The following is a 23273-nucleotide window of genomic DNA, read 5'->3' on the forward strand; positions in this document are numbered from 1 at the left end:
TCTGTCAGCTGCTACATGTGTATCATGTGTATCGGTTCTACATCAACTCAATTAACCGGCTTCATTCACGGTGGAGAAGCCAAGGTGCAGAGACACTTAGGCAGCTTGTACAGAGTCATGCCACAAAATACAGAACAGCAAGATTCAGCCTAGATTTTGCCTCTGAGGAGCCTGTGAGGAATCTTTCCATTTTTGAGCTCTCTATCCTGCCTACTGAACATAGTGTCCTGTTCTTATGTCATTCCGACAGTCTTGGGTTTTCATGCAATAAAATCTGAAGACGGAAAGAACTCAGAAATCCGTGTGTTCTTTTTTTCACAGGAGTATTTGAATAGATTGAGTCCCTTACACTTTGCTGTGACTCTTAGGAGCACCTTGCCACATTGGTGTGGAAGCTGGGTAGAATTTTGTGGAAAGGTCAATCACAACATTGTGTCTTGCTGAGTCTCAACAGATGTCAAGTGAACTCAATGGGAGAATAATAATCTCTTCCTTGGTTTATGTTTGGTTCACAGGGGCAGCCATGTGCAAATATAGATGGAGGTGATGACTTCATATCTTAAATGAAAATAGTCAAAATGTATCAGACCTAATTAGATGAATTAAAATGATAAGACTTAGAAGAAAATATAAGTGTACATCCTTCTGGCCAAAACTAGGCAGTGATTTTTATGGATGTGAAACCCAAAACCCAAAGAATTACAATAGCAAAATGACTAATACACTTGACATCAAAATTTAAAATGTGTATCATGAAGTTGCCAAGTATGGGAAACCTACCTTCTAGGCATCAGTCAGGGGAGCCCAGAAATCTCTACCCAAACAATGCAGGCTGCTGCCATTGCCCTTGGTTAGTCCCAAAACATGAAGATAAGACCCTATTGCTGAAGATATCACACGACTTGGGGGGATCAAGCTAGAACTCACTTGGAAGCTTCTTCCCCAAAGACAAGATCTCATAGTATTAGAGAGTAATTAAGTCCTATCCTGCGGGAAAGTCTATGAACCATAACAACAACCAGGAAGATAGGCTCAAGGGTAAGACAGTGACACACATCTTGGAAGTAACCAGCAGTTGTTTAATTGAACTTAAGACCCACTTACTAAGAATTCATGTCCTGATACTAAGTAACTAGTAACTACTAGTAAACTAGTCACTACTAGTAAAGTTGTGAACTACCTACAGCTGGTAAAGTCTTAAATCCAGGGGATAACCCACTTTCCTGAATCAGCTTAATTCCCAACAGTATTCCAAATCCCTATTTTGCATCCACAGATAAGAGTAGCTCTAATCCCTCATCTACGAGGCTTATTTTTTGTCAGGGTATTTCAGGACAGCAAAAGGGAAAGAAACTAACAACCCCTTACCTGAGATGAGTCTCCCGTCACCACCATATACTTGCAGAGAGGATTCTTGCACTTTTTGGTCGAAAGAGGTTTGCTTAAAGGATCGCAGAAACTTTCATTCACTTGGATGTTTTGTTCGTCTGTGCATTTCACTAGACGGTAGGTCTCCTTCTTCTTACAGGATGTTGAACACTGGAAGTGCGATGAGAAAAACCAGTAACCGTTTCCTATGTGCAGTGTCTTGGCAAGTTTGCTTGTTGAGACGTGGGTATAGTGGTACATAATTGCAAAGCCAGAACTCTGGAGGGGCGGTGGGAGGAGCAGGAGTTCGAGGGCAACCAAGGCTACTGGAGCCTCTGCCTCAAAATAAGTGAGTAGGGGAAGACAGGACAGAAAATGAAAAGGAAGAGGAGAAGAAGGAAGAGGAGGGAAGGAAAGGAGAAGAGGGAAGAGGAGGGAAGGAGAGGAGAGGAGAGGAGGGGAGGGAAAGGGAGGGGAAGGGAGGGGAGAAGAGAGGAGAGGAGAGGAGGGGAGGGGAGGGAAGGGGAGGGGAGAGCAGGGGAGGGGAGGGGAGCGGAGGGGAGCGGACAGGAGAGGGGAGAGGACAGGGAAGAGGAGAGGGAGGAGAGGAAAGGAGAGCAAAACAGATGGCTCAGAAGATAAAGTAATTGAGTGTAGAAAGTCTGGCAACTTGAACTTAACACTAAGAATCCACACAGGTCCTCTGACCCCCACACATGTGCCAAAACAAACACGCAGCAGCTTTTACACATCCTCACATCATACACACACACACACACACACACACACACACACATACACACACACACACACAAAGATGATAATAATAAAGTTTTTAAAAATTAAGAAGCAAAGGAGAAGACCAAGCTCTTGTTATCACTCACATCCAACCAGGCTCCAGCTGTCCACTGGTACTTCCTGCAGTCCTGGTGCCAGCACTGCTGATGCTGCTGAGGCCGGGTAGCTGGATCACACATGTCTTCAGCCACTGGACCGGTGCCTCTCAATCTGCAGTACACCTCCCTCCATTGCAGCCCCGAGCCACAGGTCACAGAGCACTACAAAGGAGCCCAGAGGATCTGAACAATGTAGCCAACAAACACTAAATCGCATATCAACAACAAAAGAAAACGTTGCACATTTTCTTATTTGTGGTAAACCTGTCCCGATATTGTATCATACATTAGAGAGAACATCACTAAGATGAGTGTGTTTACCCTTGTCATATCTAGAGAATCTACATAAATACATAGATTTTTTTTAAAAAAGCTGTTATTCACAAAGTACTTCAAGTTTTCTGCAAACTGTCAACTGAATTGGGGTATGCTGGATGGCATCCCAGTGTGGTAACCCTTGGCTGGGTTATACTTAATGTACATTAATATACTTAATGTCTACACAGGGCTACTGTATTGTTCTAAATAAGACTTAAATTCTCTTACTATGCCAATTATTTTCCACTAAATAATTTCTAAGAGTTTTGTTATGTTGATATTTTTATGTGAAACACCCACTATAATTTAAACTTGTTGGAGGTCTAAATATTTGCTAAACTGTTGAATCTTGATTATATTTCTATGAGCAGCATTCTGGAAAAGCTTGAATAAATGATAAATTTAGACAACCTTGTCTTGGTCTTTCAGTCCTCATTTTTCTTAGCATTATTAATGAACATTTGTTACTACAAACACTTCATTCAGTCGTTCAGAGATTCTCTCAGCCTGGAGTTCTCACGTCTTCTCTCTGCTCTTCTTCGCCAGTGCTCACTGGGATTGCCCTACCTCAGACACAGCAGTGCACCCTTTGCTATGCATGCCTCCAGGCTCCCCCTGCCCTGCACTGGTACCCAGTTCCAAACCAACACTCTCACTTGGATACTTGTTACAGCAACATCATCATCGTCTGCCATTTTCCCTCCTCATCTGAGCTGCGATTCATATGAGCCTATGGGAGGCTACCAAATAACAGACATTTATATCTCACAGGTGGAAAGCTCGTAATGAAAGCACCAGGATATTTGATGTCTGTAAAATGGACTAGGAGCCCTCTAAGGCCCTTTCACATGGAAGATAATATTAAGTACAGGGGCTCTACCCTCGTGACTCACTTCCCAAAGTCCTTGTTCAACAACATTACTTGTAGGGGCAGGATTTTAACATATGAATTTGGGGGAACAGAAACTCTTAGCTTGACAAAGGACTGCTGAAGCTTTGCGCTCTCTCTCTCTCTCTCTCTCTCTCTCTCTCTCTCTCTCTCCCTCACAGACTTGCTTCCTAGTCTGGAAACGCAGCCAGTTTTCAGCCTTGGGATGTCAGGTGTTCCCAGATCCAGTTATATCTAAAAAGCAGATACTGACAATAACAGAGAACTTTAAGTCAATATTAGCAAAACGTGAAGAAGGCTGAAGGATGCTTATTCATTGTGCGTTTGGTTGTCTTTGTCCCCTGTTATTCCAGAAAGGATTTGTGATCACATAGAGTAATGTTCGAAGACTCATTGGTATTCTCAACAGAGATAATATAAGAAAGAAATATCTAGAGTTTTTCAAGCTCTCTGTTCTTGCAAGCACCCCGTGGCATCTAACCCCATCTGTTCTACTTCAACATATGTTTTATAATAAGAAAAATATTTAAATCCCACCAACGCCAAGATCTGAACTAAACCAGTGACTCAGATCACTCTCACAGACCACAGCAGCTTTTCACCTGGGTGGCTGCTGTGTCGAACTCCAAAGACACATTCTGTCTTCTCACTTCTGAATACCGTGCATATTCCTTCAATTTACATTGATCTACAGGCCATGCATAGGCTATTGAATTCTGCCCATCCACTGAATATGTTCACCAAAAACTCACCTGGCTCTTGGTATGGAGGTAACCGTGTCTGCTTTGCAGCATGCATAATACTAGGTAGACAGACATATCAAGACGCAGTCTGGCTCATTTGAACATCTTATAAAAAATGATTAGCCTATAAAGTCTTGTTTTGTAGTTATAAAAACCTACTGACAATCTTAGAAATATAAACTGCATTTGAATAAGATCCTTACTGTAACCTTGAAAGAGAATCCTTGGAAAAAATTAGTTTACAAAACACTTCTAAGCAAGAAGTTCTACCAAACAAATAATATTTCCTTTAAGTCAAGAAAACACAGAGTTTGTTTGGTTTTGTCTTTTGATCATAGTACACATTTAGAAAAAAATTCATGGAGGCTTTAAATCGCTATATTAGAATATAGAATACTATATTCTTAACACGGACTTCTTCCCTAAAATGAATATGCCCAGAGATGCCATAACAAGAATTTCCTCCCCAGTATTGTTTTCTACATCAAATTGTGTCTAATTGAATAAATTACAATTTTTAAGAATCCTACTTTAGTCTTATATATTTGGTGAAGATTATTGTTATAGACAGAGTGACTCCGAATAGAAATATTGAATTAAGAGTGTCTCCTTTACTTTCTTTCCACGATGTGTCTGTCACTCAGTAGGCTCTCTCGATTCTTCTCTCTAACAAGTAGCTGCTGAATCTTTATCACAACCACCTTGTTCAGGGGATGGAATAGAACAGAATGAGATCCTTTTAATAGCTCTCTAAACTGCCCAGCATGTTGGCCCTGATCAAGAGATGAATAAGTAAACTCAGGGTTCCATCACTATCTGTTCTCAGAACTACAGTGGCTTCCCTAGGTATATGGTAGCCAACACCTACATTCTCATAGTGTGAGCTAAGATATGAGTGTCTCATAATACCTTGTATGACTCCCTATTGTCTTTAACATGTAAGTCTGAACCCTGCCCCATGTTTACTTCTGCAGCCCTTCTCAGGCTACTATCTTGGCTTTTTCAAAGACAGTGGCTATGCTGTTTACCAAGCACCTTACTTCACACGTGGCCAGATGTCTTTTATTTTGAACGTGGTGACATAGTTATCAAAGGATCTGCCATCTCTTCACTGATTATACTTGTCACACTGTAGTTTTTGTTACATATGGAAGACTAGTATACACCTCTGGACTAAGATGTCTCTGTGCAGAACAACAGTAGATTAGCTCTCCCGAAGAGGGCAAAACACTAAAAAGGCACAAGCAAATTTGGATAACCAAATCCACAGATATCTCCAATACACAGTGGACAACTCTCAAGTTGAGCTCAGGTAGGATTAAGGGGTGTGGCTGTGAAGTAGGAGAATGATTTACTCTCTGGGTCACCAACATTCCTGTGGGGCCCAAACATCTTTCTCTGCTACATCTGTTCATGATTGCATCATGGGGAGTCTTTTTAGGCCTTTAACCATCTGCCCCACAAAAGCAAATACACCATCTTCCCTAGTTGGCTTGACTTATGCTAAAAAGGAAACGATGCAAGCTCTCCTAAAGGAATAGGCTTCAGCGGCAAAGATGAATGTTAACACCAAGAAAGGCAAAGATGCTCTGTACAGAATCTGCCTTCTTTTTACATTGTCTTCTTTGGTAATTGAAATTAGCTTCATTCACCTACACCATCCCCAGAAACAAATGGCCACTTGTGTGGTTCTCACTGTTCGATTTATTCTATAAAAAATACTCTTATGAAGCCAATAGTTTCAGGCTGTCCTTGCCCTACAAATGGCAATGCGTTCTACACATCTATACTTTCAGAGGGAGAGGGATGCACAAGATAATCACTGGTTGCTGCTCTGCCCCAATTACATAACCCGTGGCATTGTTTTAATATAATTATTATAAAATAATATAATTGTAAAACAGTAATTGTCTTTATTGCCACCTTGCATGAAACCTAGCTACAAAGATGCATTTGGAAAACTGCTGGCCAGATTAGCTCAAATGACTTATAAAGGAGTGCATTTCATTTGCTTTCTGATAATGTTCCTAGTGTATTTGGTGGTGCATGTTAATTACTGCTGCTTAACAGTGACAGACATTGAAATACAAGACCGTTTGTGTCTGCTTTCCAGATGTGTGGCTTTAGAGGCAATTTAAATCCTCGAATCATTAAAACAAACAAATGAACTCACCACCCCAGCACACATATGACTCCTAGAAACAAGACATTTTTTCATGTGTGTTTAGGGAATCGCAGCTTTGCTTGTGAACCCCACCCTGAGCTGACTCCTCAATGTGTCAGGCCCCAAGTATGATACTGAATGTCATCCACGTGGACAGTGTCTGTGCCTAGGGGAAAAATTCCTGAATTTTTATCTCCCTTGGTCAGGGCCAACTTAGTAGACAATTTAGGAAGACAATAGAAGAATCTTATTCTACTCTTTTCACTTCAGAGATCAGTTAAATATCATCAAAAGTAAGCACAACATACTTTTCAGAAGCTGCCTGTTCTATAAACAGAGGAGTTTTCACTCAGTATCAATGAGATGACATGGTACCCCTCAAACAACAACTGTCCACCAAAAAACTATGTAGGTATGGTGTTCTTGTACTGGAGTATGCTGAAGCATGCATTCACTTTTCTTTCAAAATTGAGTTGTCAGCCTGGACCGTATGTGTTCACCTATTTCTTTTGTGATGAGTTTTCTTAGCCTTTCCAAAGATCTCAAACCTCACTTGTTCACCTCTAGTTGCAATTATGCCTGTAATTTACTCTCTGTCTCTCCAGGATGCCATCTTAACTCAAATCCAAGATTCTGAGATGGAACCAAGGTCATTATTAATACATCACTGAATATACTTTGTTGTTAGATAACCAAGATAATGCCAGTGGCCATGAGCCCCATGTTCACTAGCAGAGTTTCTGTAAAAATGTAACCTCAAAATAAAATCGAGAAACTAAATTATTATTATTATTATTATTAAACTAAATTATTATTGTTGCAAGTGCAACAATGCTATATAGTATTGAAGCACAGTGCAGAACATTCTGTAATAAAAGATACTGTAAAGAAGTCAAACATTCAAGCTGAATTCAGACTTTTAAAATGTAAATATAGATATCTAGAAATGATGTACAGATGGAAAAGAAGAGGGAATAAAGATAGGAGATAGATAGATCGATCAATAGATAGATAGATAATAGGTAGATAGAAGATAGATAGATGATAGGTAGATGGATAGATGATAGATGAAAGACAGAAAATAGATAGAAGATAGATGAAAGATAGACAATAGAAAGTAGACATATGGATAGATGATAGATAGATAGATGATAGATAGATAGATAGATAGATAGATAGATAGATAGATAGATAGATGATAGATAGATAGATAGATGATAGATAAATCAAACATGTGATAGTTGAAAATGCCACATACCTCCTTCCATCTGTTGGCCTTCCATGAAGGGCACCGTCCCGATCTGCAAGCTTTGTGAGTTCGAGGTTTCTGCAGATGACTGCAGTATTTTTCTTCTAATTTTCTTTGGAGTTGATCAATGCAAAGGACCTCCCGGTACTTTATACCTTTACCACAAGAAGCTGAACACTACAGAAGATATACAGATACACTCAATGTATAATGTATTTTTATTATCTTACCTTCAAAAATACAAAATGAAGTAAGAAAAACACTGTTGCTTCAACATTTTTGTTACCCAATGGCCTGGTATTTCAGGTTATCGAGAATTAGAAATTTACCAATGTAAATTAATTGATACTGGCATTATAAAGCAGCCATTCCTTCCACAGAAGTACTGACTATCTAAACTGTACTAGCCATAAACTCTGGCACATGAAGGTTTAGATTTCCTAAAGTTAAAGACTGTCTTTAACTAGCTGAATGTCATGCCCAAACCTGTAATCTGGTTTGTACATAGGGTCACCATCTTGTATATATGTATTATCATACTTTTACACTAAGATCTGATCTTTCTCCATAAAAACAAAATGTCCCCATGATCATTCAGCGTTGTGAGCCAACTGAGAAAGCAGTTTCGCTTTCTTCATACATTATTTCTGTATTTTGCGCATCTCCGTACTAGCAGTCACCCGACAGAGACAACAAAAGATTGAAAATACACCTCCAGGCAAGAGTCCAGTGCAGTGTGGTAGATGGCTTGGGCTTTGCCACAAAACATTGCCCTCATACCAGTTTCTTCCCCTTGGGAAAGGAGGCTAAAACACCATTCCTATAAACTCCCCCTAAGATCCGCATAAGAGGAGTCGTATGGATTGTCCAACATAGTTCTATTACCCATTTGGATCCTTATGAAATATTAGATTCCTCTTTTGCCATTTTCTTTATGAGTTCTCAGAGATGCTACTGATAACTTCAGCATGATAGATGGACCAAGGAAAAGTCAAGCAAGGTAGACATGGGTCCAAGACAACTCTTACTGCATCAGTATGGAAGGAGTGTCTATCATTAGTCCTCCAACTTATATAGTAGAACAGTCTTTTAAAGGAGGTATGGACATTTGATTCATTTAGAAATATGTAACAGATTGTGATAATGTTAGATATTGTATTCTCTATATATTTATAACATGTGTATATATACACACATGCATGCACACACATATGATTAAAGAGGTTGGAAGGATGGCTCAGCAATTAAGACTGTTCAATCATGCAGAATATTACAGGTATTTCTGAGAACAATCAACTCCTTTACAAAACAATTACAACAGGAGAAAAGAGACTGAACTTGAGACTTTAGTTTAGTCTGGAATGCAGACTCATGCAGCATGAACCAAAAAGTCACTCTTTAGAAAACAGAACGGTTTTCTATTCATTTTCTACTCTTTTTCTTCCACCTTATTTTAATTTACTGGAGTTATCTAGACAATGATTAGTTTAGTCCAAACCATCACTAAACACACTCTAAATGTAAACAAATTTTATACACCTATTTCATAAGAAAATTTTTATTTTTATAAAAGTAAAATTAATAAACATAATTTCAAGTATATTTCTTATTTGTTCAAGAAATGGCAATGCCACTCTTTTGTTTTAAATTCATACTCTTCTTATATTATGAAACACCCAGTTTTAATCAATACTCTTTTTTTTCAAATATTGGATTATACAACTTGTCATGGTTTTTGTGGGGTTTTTCACTTCATTTTATGTGTAAGGGTGTTTTGACTTCATATATGCTTGTGCACCACATGTGTGCAGTGCCTGCAGAGGCCAGAAATGGGCACTGCATGCCCTGAGACTAGAGTTACAGAAGGTTGTGAGCTGCCTTAGGAATTAAGGAACAGCCAGTGCGCTCAACTGCTGAGCCATCTCTCCAACTTCATGATTATGAAATTTCAAGGTACAATAATATTTCACACTCTTTTGTTGCTGTTTTCTTTTTTCTTTCTTTTTTAAATTTCATTTTACATTCTATCCACAGTTCCCCACCCCTGCCTCCTCTTCCCCCCCCCCAAGACCACCCCCTTCTGCTCCTCCCAAGAGGTAAGGGCTCCCATGGGAAATCAACAAAGCCTGGCACATTAAGTTGGTCCTCACTCTTTAATGTTAAAGAATGGTCATTATTTTCTTTCTTAGATTAACTATCCCAAGTTCTTTTACTTCTCTAAAGGCTCCAGATTTGTCTATACATACAGATGAACACATGCACACACACACACACACACACACACACACACACACACAGTGTCCTCTAAGCTACAGAGCCAAAGATTTGCAAAGTAATTTATGCTTTGGATGGACTTAAAATAAAACTCTTTCTTTTGAGTTCTGAACAAATACAGATCTGTTTCCCCCAAGTTCTGAGGAAGAGTAACTGCAGCATTTTATCACGTCTGATGAATGCCATGTGGGAATTTCTCTAAAGTAAAAGGGAAGATGCTATGCAAAGAATTATGTTTTCATTGGAAAGAGGCGGCGACACCATAAACAACGGTGAAACGTTTCTCCCTTCTTCACCCAAACCACACTGCGTTCTGAACTGGGGAAACTGTAAGAAGCCGTCCACCTCATAGACACCCACACAACAGCAATTGTCTCCTCTGGTGCCACAGAAAGATCTGTTCTTTTCTCTCAACTTTTAAGACACTGAAATCTGATTTTTCCCTTGGAATTGTATTAATGCCATAAAGTTTCTCTCTTGCATTCTTGTCGATGAATATCTTCCTAAAAGTTACCTGTACCTCCTACGGTTGGTTCAAAACTCGTGTATTGCTTATTCAGGATCATGGTTGCCATGGTCATTCCTCATCCATGTCTACAGCATACTTTGATCACACCCACCACACGCCTCTGCTGTCATTTCCTTCTCCATCTCAATTCCCTTCCTCTCCTCTAAGAGACGAAGATGGCTCATAATCACAAGAACACAAGCTGCTTCCTACACAGCAATAGCAAATAAGCATCAAGTATTCCAAATCAATGTTGTTTACAAATGAGTTGACTAAAAATTTCCGTTAAAAAACAGGCCATTTGAAGGAAATGCACAGCTTGCATGTGATAAAACGGAACCACTCCAGGCCTTCAGGTGACCTAAAGCTTCCTATTCTGGGAGAATGCAGCCTATACTGAGAATAATTAACTCTAGAACAGGAATATTCTATAGTGAGAAAAATTAACTCTAAAACAGGAATATCCCATACTGATAAGAATTAAGTCTAGAACAGGAATATCCCATACTGATAAGAATTAACTCTAGAACAGAAATATTCTATACTGAGAAGAATTAACTCTAGAACAGGAATATTCTTCCTTTCACAAAATCGCTGCAAGGGAATATAGAATAAAATTATTTGTTATTTCCAGTACATATGATAGAAAAAGCAACGGCTCAATTATGGAGACTTTTTGACTAGTTTTAAAACCATAAACCGCTGACGGAAATCAAACGAGGGGATGGAGGTTGTTTTGACCTAACACATGAGAGCCTTTGCTTCTCCAGATGTTTACAAACTTGTTTAATCCAGAATATTACCCTTTCTGACAGTTGTACGAAGCATACTGACACTGGAGAACTAGTTTGCATGCTAGCTAGTACTAACACAGCAGCTCTAAAATACGTGTGTTGCTGTCCACCTCAGTGATGCAGAACCTGCCCGGTACAAACGTCCATTTTTATGTTACATCAGTAAAATAGCATCTGTCAAGGTAAAAGGGAGATTTTTTTCTTTATGAGAAGAAACGATTAGACAAAACTTCTAAGAACATTTACAACACTGTGAAAGTTGTAAAACCATATGAATCGGTAAAAAAACCAGAAGACTACAGAACAGCACACTGATTTTAAGTGGGGCAGGTTTAAGGACATTTTCCGTGCTGCCAATGGGGGTCAGTAAATGGCAAAGATGGAGGTCAGTGGATGAGACAGTGTATAACATCCTTCCTGGAAAGTACTCTGCCTAGCCCACCTAGGATGCCCACGCATGCCCTTTTCGTCCTCACCAACGCCATGGCACATTCACCCTGTTCAATACTGAGCGTCAGCTTCATTGCCTCTCAAAAACAGCTTTGCTCTTTTCTGAGTGTCTTGTTTTATAATAGACAATCTGTCTTCTCCTAATCTTTAAGAGTCTTTAACTCAGAACAAGCATGCTTAGGTTGGGTCTCATAGTTCCCTTCTTACAAATCTTGCTTCTCATTTGCTACATTCAATATGCCTCTAATTGTCTTTTCTCTGCATCTTTTTCTCTTGGATAATAAACAAACCAAGAACAGACACACCAAAGAGAAGCATGGAAAATAGGAAGGCCTCAGAATTACTTTTTCCCAATTTAATGTATTACAAATTGTTCGCTTTCCTCTTCTATGCAGAAGAGATAATTGCAGTACACCATAGACCAGAGGAGTGCGGGGTTCATTCACTCCCTTGTGCTTCTCTGACATCACTCAAAGTCCACTGGAGACGCCTAACAGGTTTGAAATGGAACATTCAAAATTCCCTGGTTTCTTATGCCGTGTGGTCAGTTGCTCTGAAGTGAAACTCCCTTCTTGAGAGAAGAAGACACAGAGACCAGGAAGCTCCCAAAAGTGAAGTCTCAAGACCGGGAAAGCCTGTCTCCAATATTACATAAACAATGCACATCCCCTAGGGACAAAAGACGGGCAGGGCAGCCGGAAGCTTGTGCAAGGAGCATCAGGATTCGGGTTTAGTGAGCTGTCCCTGACAGTGATAGAGCTGCCCTTGTGGCACTAAGGATAAAACCTTATTGGCTGATCGAGCTAGACTTTGGTGGAATCTTTCTTTTGCCCTGCAGCTACTGCTGTATCTGGGGTGAACAGACAATTGTTCATGACTCCCCAGGAAAATCCAGGCAACAACACACTAATAACCATTTCCATTTTAGTCCTCGAAGGTACTGTAACTAGTTATCTGGAAAAAAATCTGAAGTCTGGTCTGTAGAATAGAAGAGAAGTCAAAATTAAAACTATAAAAATTGCAAATGTGCATTTCATTTGCTTTAGTATAGCATTCTCTATGAATATAAATATGCAATATATAGTATATACATATATACATATGCAAATGCATATATAGTTTACTCTTTAGTTGGGGTATTTTTCTATGTTGTCATGTAAATTGTATTTATACTTCTCTCAGAACAAATACTGAAACTAATATTCAATTGTTGGCATATAAGTGAATGTAATTACTATGAAAAAAATGTATGAAATCCCTCAGAAAAACAAATTCACATCTACTTTATGGTTCAGCTTTTCACTTCTGGCTGTAAACCTGAAGGAAATGAAGTCAACACCCACAAGAGAGACCTGTGTAGCCACGTTGCAGAATGAGGTAGGTGCCCATCAGCCGAGTGACTAAAGAAAGCCTGCTATGTGCACAGTGTGCCTTTGTTTCCAACCATTAAGAAGAACAAGACATGGTGTTTTCAGAAATACAGATGGTCTTGTGGGTGAAGTTAGACAGACAGAGAAAGACAAGCAACACAAATTCCCTCCCTCTGGCAACAACAACAAACTCCGACAAGATTGCCTGAAAATAGAAGAGAGATTGATAGAGATGAAAATAGGGAAGGGGATCTGAAGAAAGGGGGTGGGTGAGGGGGTGACTATATCATCGCCAGTTCTCTGAAATGACTTTTGATAAGTAAATTCGCCAATAACCAGTTCTGAAAATTGGCTTCTAGTAACACCATTTATTAATTCCAGGCCAGTAAATAAGAATTAGAACTAAATTTTAACAGCTGAACCCCTGCTTCTTTCACATCCGTCTCATTGGAAGAGAAGAATTACAATTGCAAAACCTTTATGTAAAAAGATGCATTTTCAAAACCTCTTTGTAAATGGATAAAAATTGGGCCATTTAGTTTTTCAGCTACTAGGAAATAAAACCCAAGTTGACATAACCTGAGGTTTGTTTGTTTTTTTTTTTCTCAGACATTTGGTTATTTTCGTGTCCTAATGTATTAAATAACTTCGAGTATGTTGATAATGACAATTTAATGACAATAAGAAACACAGCAGTTATAGTGAGAGAATGCACTGAACAACCTTGAACAAAACCAAGCAAGACACTACTGTTCAGTAGTACTGTTCAGTTTAGCTTGGCCTACAAATTTTCTTGAATTTTAAAATTTACTTATTTCCTAATTTTAAGAAAATCTCCTATATTCAGCCATGCTGGCCTTGAACTTTCTATGTAGCAGAGGTAGCAGAGGGTGACCTTGAACTTCTGACACCCCCACCCTGAGTCCCAAGTGTTAGGATCACAGGTAGGTGCCACCACTGCTGAATCTTTTGTATATTAGCTTTGGGTGTGCCAGGCAAGTGCTCTACCACTGTGCTACATCCCCAGTCCCCTGACTCTTTCTTTTAAAAATAAGTTTTAGAAGACGTCAAATGATCAGATGAAATAAGTATTTCACTTCTAAAGACCAAATCAGCCCCTGCAGTTTTTATAATAGAAAGGTCCATCTGTTGAAGATGTAAATGCTCATGGACACGTGGCTCACACACAGCTCCGATGGCTTACTTACTCTATATAAGGCAATAGCTAGATGTCCATACGGCTAACAAAGGGTTGCTCACTGAGTGGTAGGAGGATTCACCCGATCTTTCTGTTTCAGGACAGCAGAGGCCACAGAAAGTGTGTCTTACCCTAAAGTCCTGGAATGCTCACTGACCACAAGTTAGACCTCATTTCCGCGAAGAGAAGCATGGCTGTCTGTGGACACCGGAGTGCAACAGACAGAGAGGCTTGAATTAAATTCCAGGTGCTCTGCTGAACCGGGCCGTCTCCTCTGGTTAACTGACAATTGCAAATGGTCAATTACATTTTCAGTATTGATTGAATTATTATTACATACATGTATCGGCCTTGTTTGGCTCTTCACTCAAAACTAAAGCTTGGTATGTGCTGCTGATGAAGTAGATTTAAATTTTGATAACTGGACAATCTTAACCAGAGCCGTTTTGGTGGAGAATTTTGAAATAACATTTTAATGGTTGTGTTTACTCCCTTTGGAATACCATTATGAAGTGAGAGGCCAAAGCATGAAGTAAGATCTCAGTAAAGGAATGATAGCGTCTTAGGTCAGAACACCCTGGAAACAGAATATTCCAAGGACTACAACATGAAGGCTTTCTCTTCTCTCTTTGTTTAAGAGTCCTAATGCAACAGTATCTAAATAAAGTAAAAACTGTACCTAACCCCCGGCAGCACTATTGTTTTTGAGACTTCCAGAAATCCAGAAATATCTCCGTGAAAGTTTGCCACAGTTTGTCTCTCAGACATAAACCTCCTGGAGCTCCTTCACCCTGAAGAGCATCCACTACAATGGACAAAACCTTCTACAGTAGGATTTCTTCATTATAAGTCCAAGAATAAAATCATTAAGGCAGTGCAGTAATATAGTTGTTTACAAGAGAACAGACAAACTCCCACACGAAGAGCCTCTTGTGGGAAGAGGCCCTGATACGGGGCTATCCCTTAATTCACAGTGATGCCACACACAGCATTTCCTGAAAGTGATACTGACAGTCTAAAAGCTTAATGGAGTTGGAAATGCTCCTGTTTTAATCTGTGTCAGATAGCTTTCAACTATGCAGCTTGAATGAGCCCAGCAGTTGGTTTCGAAAATTATTTACTGCTGAAATATTTTATTCTCTTTAATCAGATTTAAACCTCATAGCTTTCGACAGTTAAGATTTTTAAAGTCAGATTAATTTACAAAATGTTTGGCTCCCAGACTGAAGAACAAAAATAAATCCCATATAGCAAAGATATTCAGCCTATTCCCTTCTGCCGAGATCTGTGTAGCAATCATAACTTTTAAATTTCTATTTTATGCTTTAAACTTTATTTTTGACTGTATGTACATCCATCCATCCATCTTTATATACACATCATAGATTTACAGTTCTAATTTGGGTAATGCAAATATATATATATATTTGCTGTCCTGGAACTCATTCTGTAGTGCAGGCTGGTCTTGAACTCAGAGATACCCAGCTGTCTCTGCCTCCCAAGTGCTGGGTTTAAAGGCATGTACCACCACTGGCCAGCATCAATTTGAATCATACTTAATGACAACTTACTGTCATCTACTTGGCAATATTGTCTATGCAACTGCAAAGGTTACTATTCAGTTTCAAATACCAAACTTGAAGCAAAGTTACAATAATCCATATAAGTATCTTATATAGAAATGCTTACCACATGCAAACACGTATTAGAAAATTAGAGTAAAAAAATTCTCTTGTGACTAGGGACTAAAGGTCTCAGGGACCGAACTGACTCTTCAATCGGAGATGAGGAGGTGATTTCAGACTGGCAAAGATGCTGTTTTGGTTTGCTTCTCTGATGCTGTGACAGACTTGGACCCAAACTCTGGAAGAGGAAATCTGGATAATCTGATTAACAGAAGCCTGGAGACAGGAACTGAAGCAGAGACCCTGGGGGAATGCTGCTTGGTTTGCCTTGTTATGTAAGGATCACCTGCGGGGCATGCACCACCCACCCTGGGCTCAGTCAGACAAGAAGATGCCCTCACAGACCAACACACAATTGAGCTTTCCTCCTCTCAGATGACTCTAGTTTGTGTCAAATTGATTAAAAAATATGTTCACCAGCATAGATGCTACTAAACTCAGCTTTATTTTGCTAGAAACAGTACTACATGTAATTCCAATTCCAAATCCAAGCATCAGCAGCATCATGATTATTTAAGACAGGGTCTTACTGTGTAGCCCTGGCTAGTTGGGAACTTGCTACATAGATCAAACTCACATAGTCTACCGGCCTCTGACTCCTGAGTTCTGGAACTAAAGGGCTGAGCCATCTCACTTGGCTGAAAACATTATTTGCAGCAGGAACTACTCAGGGAATCCTGCCCTTACTCTAAGGCTGGTAATTTGCTTTTTAACATAAGAAATAAGGAATATTTCAGACTTCTCCACATTTCCTGTTTGCAAGCAAGACTGATTTAGAGTCCCTACCTGGAGTTACACTCATCTAGGGATTGAGAAACAAAAGCCGTGGCTAACATGAGAATTGTGAAAATACTGCCCCAATTTTTAAAAGTTTATTGATTTTGATTTTATTTGCATTGGTGTTTTACTATGGCTGCAGGATCCCCTAGAGCTGGAATTGCAGACATTTGTGTTCCGTAGAATATTATTTTCACTTGACAAAGGTGTGCTACATTTGTTTATGCTGCAGAATGTGACTTTAATTGTGTAAAGTCCGTTACTTTTGTTTATGCTGCATAAACATTTTTTAATGTTTAATGCTGTCTCCATGTGTGCTGAATTATGTAAAGACATACTCTGTTTGTTTCACCTTGCCTGCCTAAGGCATCTGTTTGGACTAATAAAGTGCTGAATGGCCAATAGCTAGTCAGGAGAAAGGATAGGCAGGGCTGTCAAGCAGAGAGAATGAATAGGAGAGAGACAATTGAGAAAAAAAAAACAGAGAAGAGAGGAGAGAACGAGGGAGACACCACACAAACCGACACAGAAAGCAGTGAAAGATATACAGAAGAAAGGCAAGTAAAAAGCCCTAAGGCAGAAAGTAGAGATAGAGAGACAGGTTAATTTAAGTTAAAAGAGATAGCCAGAAATGAGCCTAAGTTAGATTGACCATTCACAACTAATATGTCTCTGTGTCATGATTTGGGACTTGGTTGGTGGCCTAAAAGAAAAAGCCTGCTTCGTTTGTGAGCTGCCATGTGGGTGCTGGGAACTGAACATGGGGCCTCTGAAAGAGCAGTCAGTGCTCTTAAACATGGAGCCATCTATCTCTCCAGCCCTACTCCATCCCCCAAATTTTAATAACTGTTTCACTGGTGTTATTCTGAGCCTGTTTTTTTTCCTGATGCTTTCACAAACCATAGGAAGCCAGGATATTGCTTTTACAAGAATGTATAATGCTTCTCTATAATAAATATCCCACATGTACCCTACCTTGGAGCCAACAGGAAGAACCATGAGCACCTACCTTCCATTGTGGAAAAACTGAAATTCTTCAGTGTGGACAGACCATAAAACTCCAGTGTACTTTTATTTTTAGATACTAACTTTTAAAGCATTACTATGATAACACTGAAGACATCCTTAAAACTAAATACAAAAAAAAGTAGCAGGAATGACCATCCCCATTTCCACAAATGCTTTGTGAGCTGCTTTGGGAATTGACAAAAGTAAGGCCAGGAAGTTTGCTTTTAAACAGGGTTGTAAAGGCCCCAAAAGGAATTTGCATTGAGAGCTCTCAGATGAGACATGAATGAGCTACATAAGTGTCTGGGGCAGGGGCGAGTCAGAGTGGGAATTAAAGGAAAGCCATACACGGCACAAATTAATGTCTGCTGGCCACATGCAACAGAAGTGGCAATGGAATTACTTTAGGAATTAAATTTATAATTCAGTAAAATTGAGTCCATTTTAAATAATTACCAAAAGCACATAAAATGAATTATTTCTATTAAAATGTAAGATGTGTTTTTATGAGTTTTAATAGTGGGGAATGATGGGTTAGATAACAAAAATATGTAGGGTAGAGAATAAGACACATTTTGAAATAGCTGTCAGTCTTTGGGCAGCTTAGGGCTAGATGCTTAGTGTGGTTTGCTGATGTGGGATGTCTTTCTATATATGTGTTGCTTTTATTGGTTAATGAATAATGCTGTTTTGGCTAATGACTTTGCAGAGTAAAGCCAGGTGGAAAACCTGAACAGAGATAAAAAGAGAAAGTAGGCAGAGTCAAGGTGATGCAAGGTAGCTGCCTAAGGAGAAAGATGCCAAAACATTACCTTGTAAGTCACAGCCTTGTAATGATATATAGATTAATAGAAACGGGTTAATTTAATATATAAGAGCTAGCTAGGAATATGTCTGAATCATTAGTCAAACAGCTTTGCATTTAATATAGTTTCTGTGTGATTATTCAAGTCTGAGAGTCGGGAAGTGAAAAGTAGAGTCTCTGTTCACAAATGGCGCCCGACATGGGACATTTTTCCCCACACAATGTTCCCCAGAAGTTCATATATTTGAACACTTGGCCCCCACTGGTGGCACTGTTTGGGATGTGGAGGCTTTCTGGATAAAGAGGGTAACAGAGATGAACACTGAGGTTTTGTAGTACAGCCTTACTTCCTGTCCACACTATGCTCTCTGGTTGCCCAGGCAAGTGACCACTCTGCCTTTTTGCCACAATAGACTGTACCCTCCTAGAACCAAGAGCCAAACCACATCCTTTCTTAAGTAGTTCCATCAGGTGTCGTGTTGCAGCAATGTGTATAGTAGCCAACAGTGCTTCAACTTCACCGGTTCTCTACATTCTCAGATAAAATGACAACAATAACAGCAGAACTTGCGGTAGCAGTATGACATGTGAAGGACTCTTTTACAGCACTTGACGCACTACGCAAATGTACAACAAATGGATGGCTCCCATCTTTTCTCTCCCTTCTTTTCCAAATCCTGAGAACAATAAAGGCTCTCCCATTGATTTATGTGCCTGTATGACTGGAACACAGCATTTCTGGGTTCTCAGAGCAGAACTCAACAGTCAGAGCTGGAGGCAAGAATCCCAGTGGATTCTTGACATCTGTCTTCTTTACCCTGAGGAACACTATTGCCAAACACTGAAAAAAATGCATCAGGTATACACTGAATTATTTTCAAATGAGAATGAGGTAGATAAAGAGGAATAGATTTTTGCAAAAGATATCTTTGTAAGTATGTCTACTTTAAAAAGAGAGAGAGAACTAGTTAAAAATGTTTGACTTCAGATGATAGTGTGTTAATTTTTAATTCAGGGTCTTGTTCAATAGCCCAGACTGGCATCAAGCTCATGACTGTTCCTCTGCTTATTCTTTCCTGTGCTTGCATTACAGGTGTGAGGCATCACATCCAGCCTCACCAGAAGTGCCAATTTCTTCCCTTTTTTTAACCTTTTACAACTCCGATGTTCACATAAACTGTATAGAAAGATGCCGAAAGTATAAACACAGTGGGCACCAGCAAGAAAAGGACCCCTTGTATCTGCAGAGCCCTAGCAAACAAATGCTACATTTCCGGTGTTTTAAGCTTTTTCCTTTTTTTGAGACTTTATTTATTAGTTTATGAGTGCTTGTCTGCATTTGTGTTTGTGCATCACACTCATGCAGTGCCCATGGAGGCCAGAAGAGGGCACTGAATCCTTTGGAACAGGATTTACAGATGGTTATGAATAACCATGTGGATGTCTGGAATTGAACATGGGTTCTCTGAAAGAGAAACCTGGTGCGGGAGAATTGTCTATATTCCGTCAATTATATTTTAAATAAACGCTGATTGGCCAGTAGCCAGGCAGGAAGTATAGGTGGGACAACCATACAGGAAGGGTAGAGGTGGGGCAAAGAGAACAGAAGAATTCTGGGAAGAGGGAAGCTTCTTCCACAGTCCTGTCTAGACACTGAAGAAGCAGGATGTGACCTTCCCCACTGAAAAAGGTAGTAAGCCATGTGGCTAACATATACTAGAATAATGGGTTAATGTAAGTTATAAGAGTTAATAAGAAACCTGAGCTAATGGGCCAAACAGTTTATCATTAATATAGACCTCTGTGTAATTTCTTTGGGGCTTACTGGCTATGGGACCTGGTGGGAAGACAGAAACCATGCAGGGCAGAAACCCCAACAAGTAGGCCCTCATGTTACAACAATCAGTGCTCCTAAGTACTGAGTCATCTTCTTATGCTCCTCAAATGCTTGGTGTTGCTTTGTGGAGATGTCATCTGCTATATATAGGCCTTCAACTCCCTTGTCAGCCTCCTGAGTGTTGAGATCTACAGGCATACATAATGATTCCTGTCATATCATTTCTTTTTTGAGCACCCATGGAGCCAACTGCCTGTGATCCCAGACCTTGAGAGGTAAAGGCAAAATTCTCAAGACACTGAGACTATTCTTCACTACTCAGAGAGTTGGGAGCCAGTCTGTCTCGAAAACACCTAGAATAATAATAATAGTTTCTATCTTGATTCTAGCTGGTGAGGATTTAGAAATGTTACTAAACATTTTGGCCACACAAAGTATTTGAATGTCTAGGTCATAGCCTTTGTAAAGCATAACCCAGAAATTCAAAGCCTTTCTTAAGTAGTAAATACTATCTTTTGCATATACAACATATATGTGTTTTCATGTGACTGTGGGCCCATGAAAGTTCATGGGTAGAGGTCAGAAAACAGTCTCTGGTGTCTGTCCTCATCTCCCATTATGAGTCTCTCTTGTTCACAGGGTGTGCTGGAATAGCTGGCTTGCAAGTTTCCAGGGATTTTTCTGTCTCCTCCACCAATATCATCAGAAAACTGGGATTGCAGGCACTCACTACTATGTCTAGCTTGATTTACAAGGGTTCTGATGATCCAAACTTAAGCTCATAATCTACCCGCTAAACCATCTTCCCAGCTCTCCCACCCCAAAATACTATTTTAAGAAGTTCTACTCATTTATTTTGATCCAAAACATAAATGTAACCTTTGCAGTTTGGGCACAAGTGTGACACATCACACCTATTTTACCCCTGTCTTCCCAGCAGAAGGGGCAGTCACCGACCCACACCCAGTGTATCCACTGAGTCCCTGAAGTTCTTATCTCTTCACTGATGACCCCTGGGTTAACACACATGTAAACGCATGGTTTTCTCTCTGTGTTGAGAAGATGCCTTGACTTCCTCCTCCAATGGGTACTTGTTTTTGCCTTAGTTTTCAGCACAAAGATGAAGCTCTAACTTTCATCTTAGAAACAAGCTTGTTCTACACTTGCTTATGTTTTCAGGAATGCCAACAAGCTACTAATTGTTGCCATTGTCTGCCATTTGAGAAAAGAAGAGACCAAACAGTGCTTGGCAGAAAGCTATTGCTTTGGAATCCTCCCCCAAACATTTTTAAACGTTTGAAAATATTTGTTATTTTGCCAAGCATATATCCTTAAAACTTCAAAGTCAAATTTTATAATCTGTTTAAATGGTTTCCAAATTTTTCAAAGTCAAAGACCTTGCAGTTTCAAAGGTAGGTATTTGTTAAAAATCCAAAGATTTAACTCCTAAAAATTTAAAGAACTTAATGGTGTCGTTTACGAAAATTTGTAAAACGATTGCCACACTTGATTTTAAACCAATTTCTTATATGACAAGAATGGCCCCAGATGAACATTGCTCCTTTGAGAGATTTCTCCAAATAATTATTTCAATGCTAGAAACTATTAAAATCACATTTTAAATACATTACATGCTCTGACCTGCACTAGGGAGCTGAGCTACATTTTCGAAACTCATCAAAATATTCGAACACTTCTTAACAATTAAATGGTAAACAAATAATTCAATGATAGAAAATTTCCTTAACTTCATAAAATAAAGTATATTTAGTATTATTCACATGATCCTTTAAAATTTACATTTGTGCTTCTTTTCTAAATCAAATAATCACATTTTAATTTCTAGAGATGATGTACAAAAAAAAAGAGAACACACAATGAAAACATGTTAAGAGAAATATACCTACCTTTGAAACTGCAAGGCCTTTGACATTGAAAGATTTGGAAATCATTTAAACAGATTATAGTGTCTCAGTCTTATGATTACATAGAAGCTAGAATATGGTTTTCTCAGCTATCCAAAGCTGACACCTATTTTCTATGTTCACCAAGAATGCTCCTCTCGCTTCCACAAGCAGGCTCAGCTGAGGCATTAGAGGGCTCTGAGCAAAGTCTTCTGAGAAAAATCTAGTATTTCCAGAGACGCTTACACATCTAAAGCATTCACTGGGGAAACAGTAGAAATGCCACAGACACATGGGCGCCTTTGCATTCTTCAGCAGGTAAGTATCAGAAAGATGGCGCATCCCAGTTATGCAGAGGCACAACTTACTTGCTTTCTGTTTCTAAGTTACAACCCCAGTGACACCAAAGGCTACAACCACTTTTCCTTTCTCTGAGGTCATTTGTCTAAAATGTTCAGGATCCTGCTTGGTTTCTTTTACTATTTTCAGAGCACCATCGGTAGATACATAGGGCAATCTGTAAACTCACCTCTGATCTCTTTTTGTGAGGCATGGAATCCACATGTACAGAGGAGGAGGCTGCGGTGGTGTGCAGAAGCACCCACTGTTTGACAGTAGACCAAGACCCTCCTCAATGCAACCCATGTTATGAAGAAATATATCTTATTGGTTTAAGTTTTCTAGAAGGATTTACTAGCAGAATTCCTCTGCTTCCAAGTGTAATCTTCATCAGTAATCCTTGGTTTATTCTAACATATCAAGCTCCAAATATTTATGAGTCTTCAATATTATAAATCACTTGCCTGTTGCTGCGACTGTAATACCCCCATGCCTGTGGCTGCATTTATTTTACACTCTCACTATTAAATTGTCAAGTCATTGTACATAGGACTACATCTGGCTGAATTACAGAGACCACCAGAGTGCCCACTATGTTGTGTATATATTTCATTTGAGAACAATAAATGTACTATAGAAAGATGTGGCGGTAAATATGATAAGCAAATTTCGAATACATTTTAAATATATAACTAGT

At 39.3% G+C, this 23273-nt stretch overlaps 1 protein-coding gene across 1 annotated transcript in view; it reads right to left on the minus strand.

Moving 5' to 3' along the window:
- Nucleotides 1-23273, minus strand: part of Adamts20 (ADAM metallopeptidase with thrombospondin type 1 motif 20) — a 129435-nt gene that overhangs the window by 19528 nt on the left and 86634 nt on the right. Inside the window, exons 29-31 of the mRNA XM_048444778.3 lie at nt 7637-7804; nt 2253-2426; nt 1369-1539 (exon numbers count right to left, since the gene is read on the minus strand). Coding sequence (XP_048300735.3) covers nt 1369-1539; nt 2253-2426; nt 7637-7804 — 513 coding nt within the window. The remainder of the gene's footprint in view (nt 1-1368; nt 1540-2252; nt 2427-7636; nt 7805-23273) is intronic.

Source organism: Myodes glareolus, chromosome 19 (assembly GCF_982192425.1).
Source record: "Myodes glareolus chromosome 19, mMyoGla1.1, whole genome shotgun sequence".
Taxonomy (NCBI): Eukaryota; Metazoa; Chordata; class Mammalia; order Rodentia; family Cricetidae; genus Myodes; species Myodes glareolus.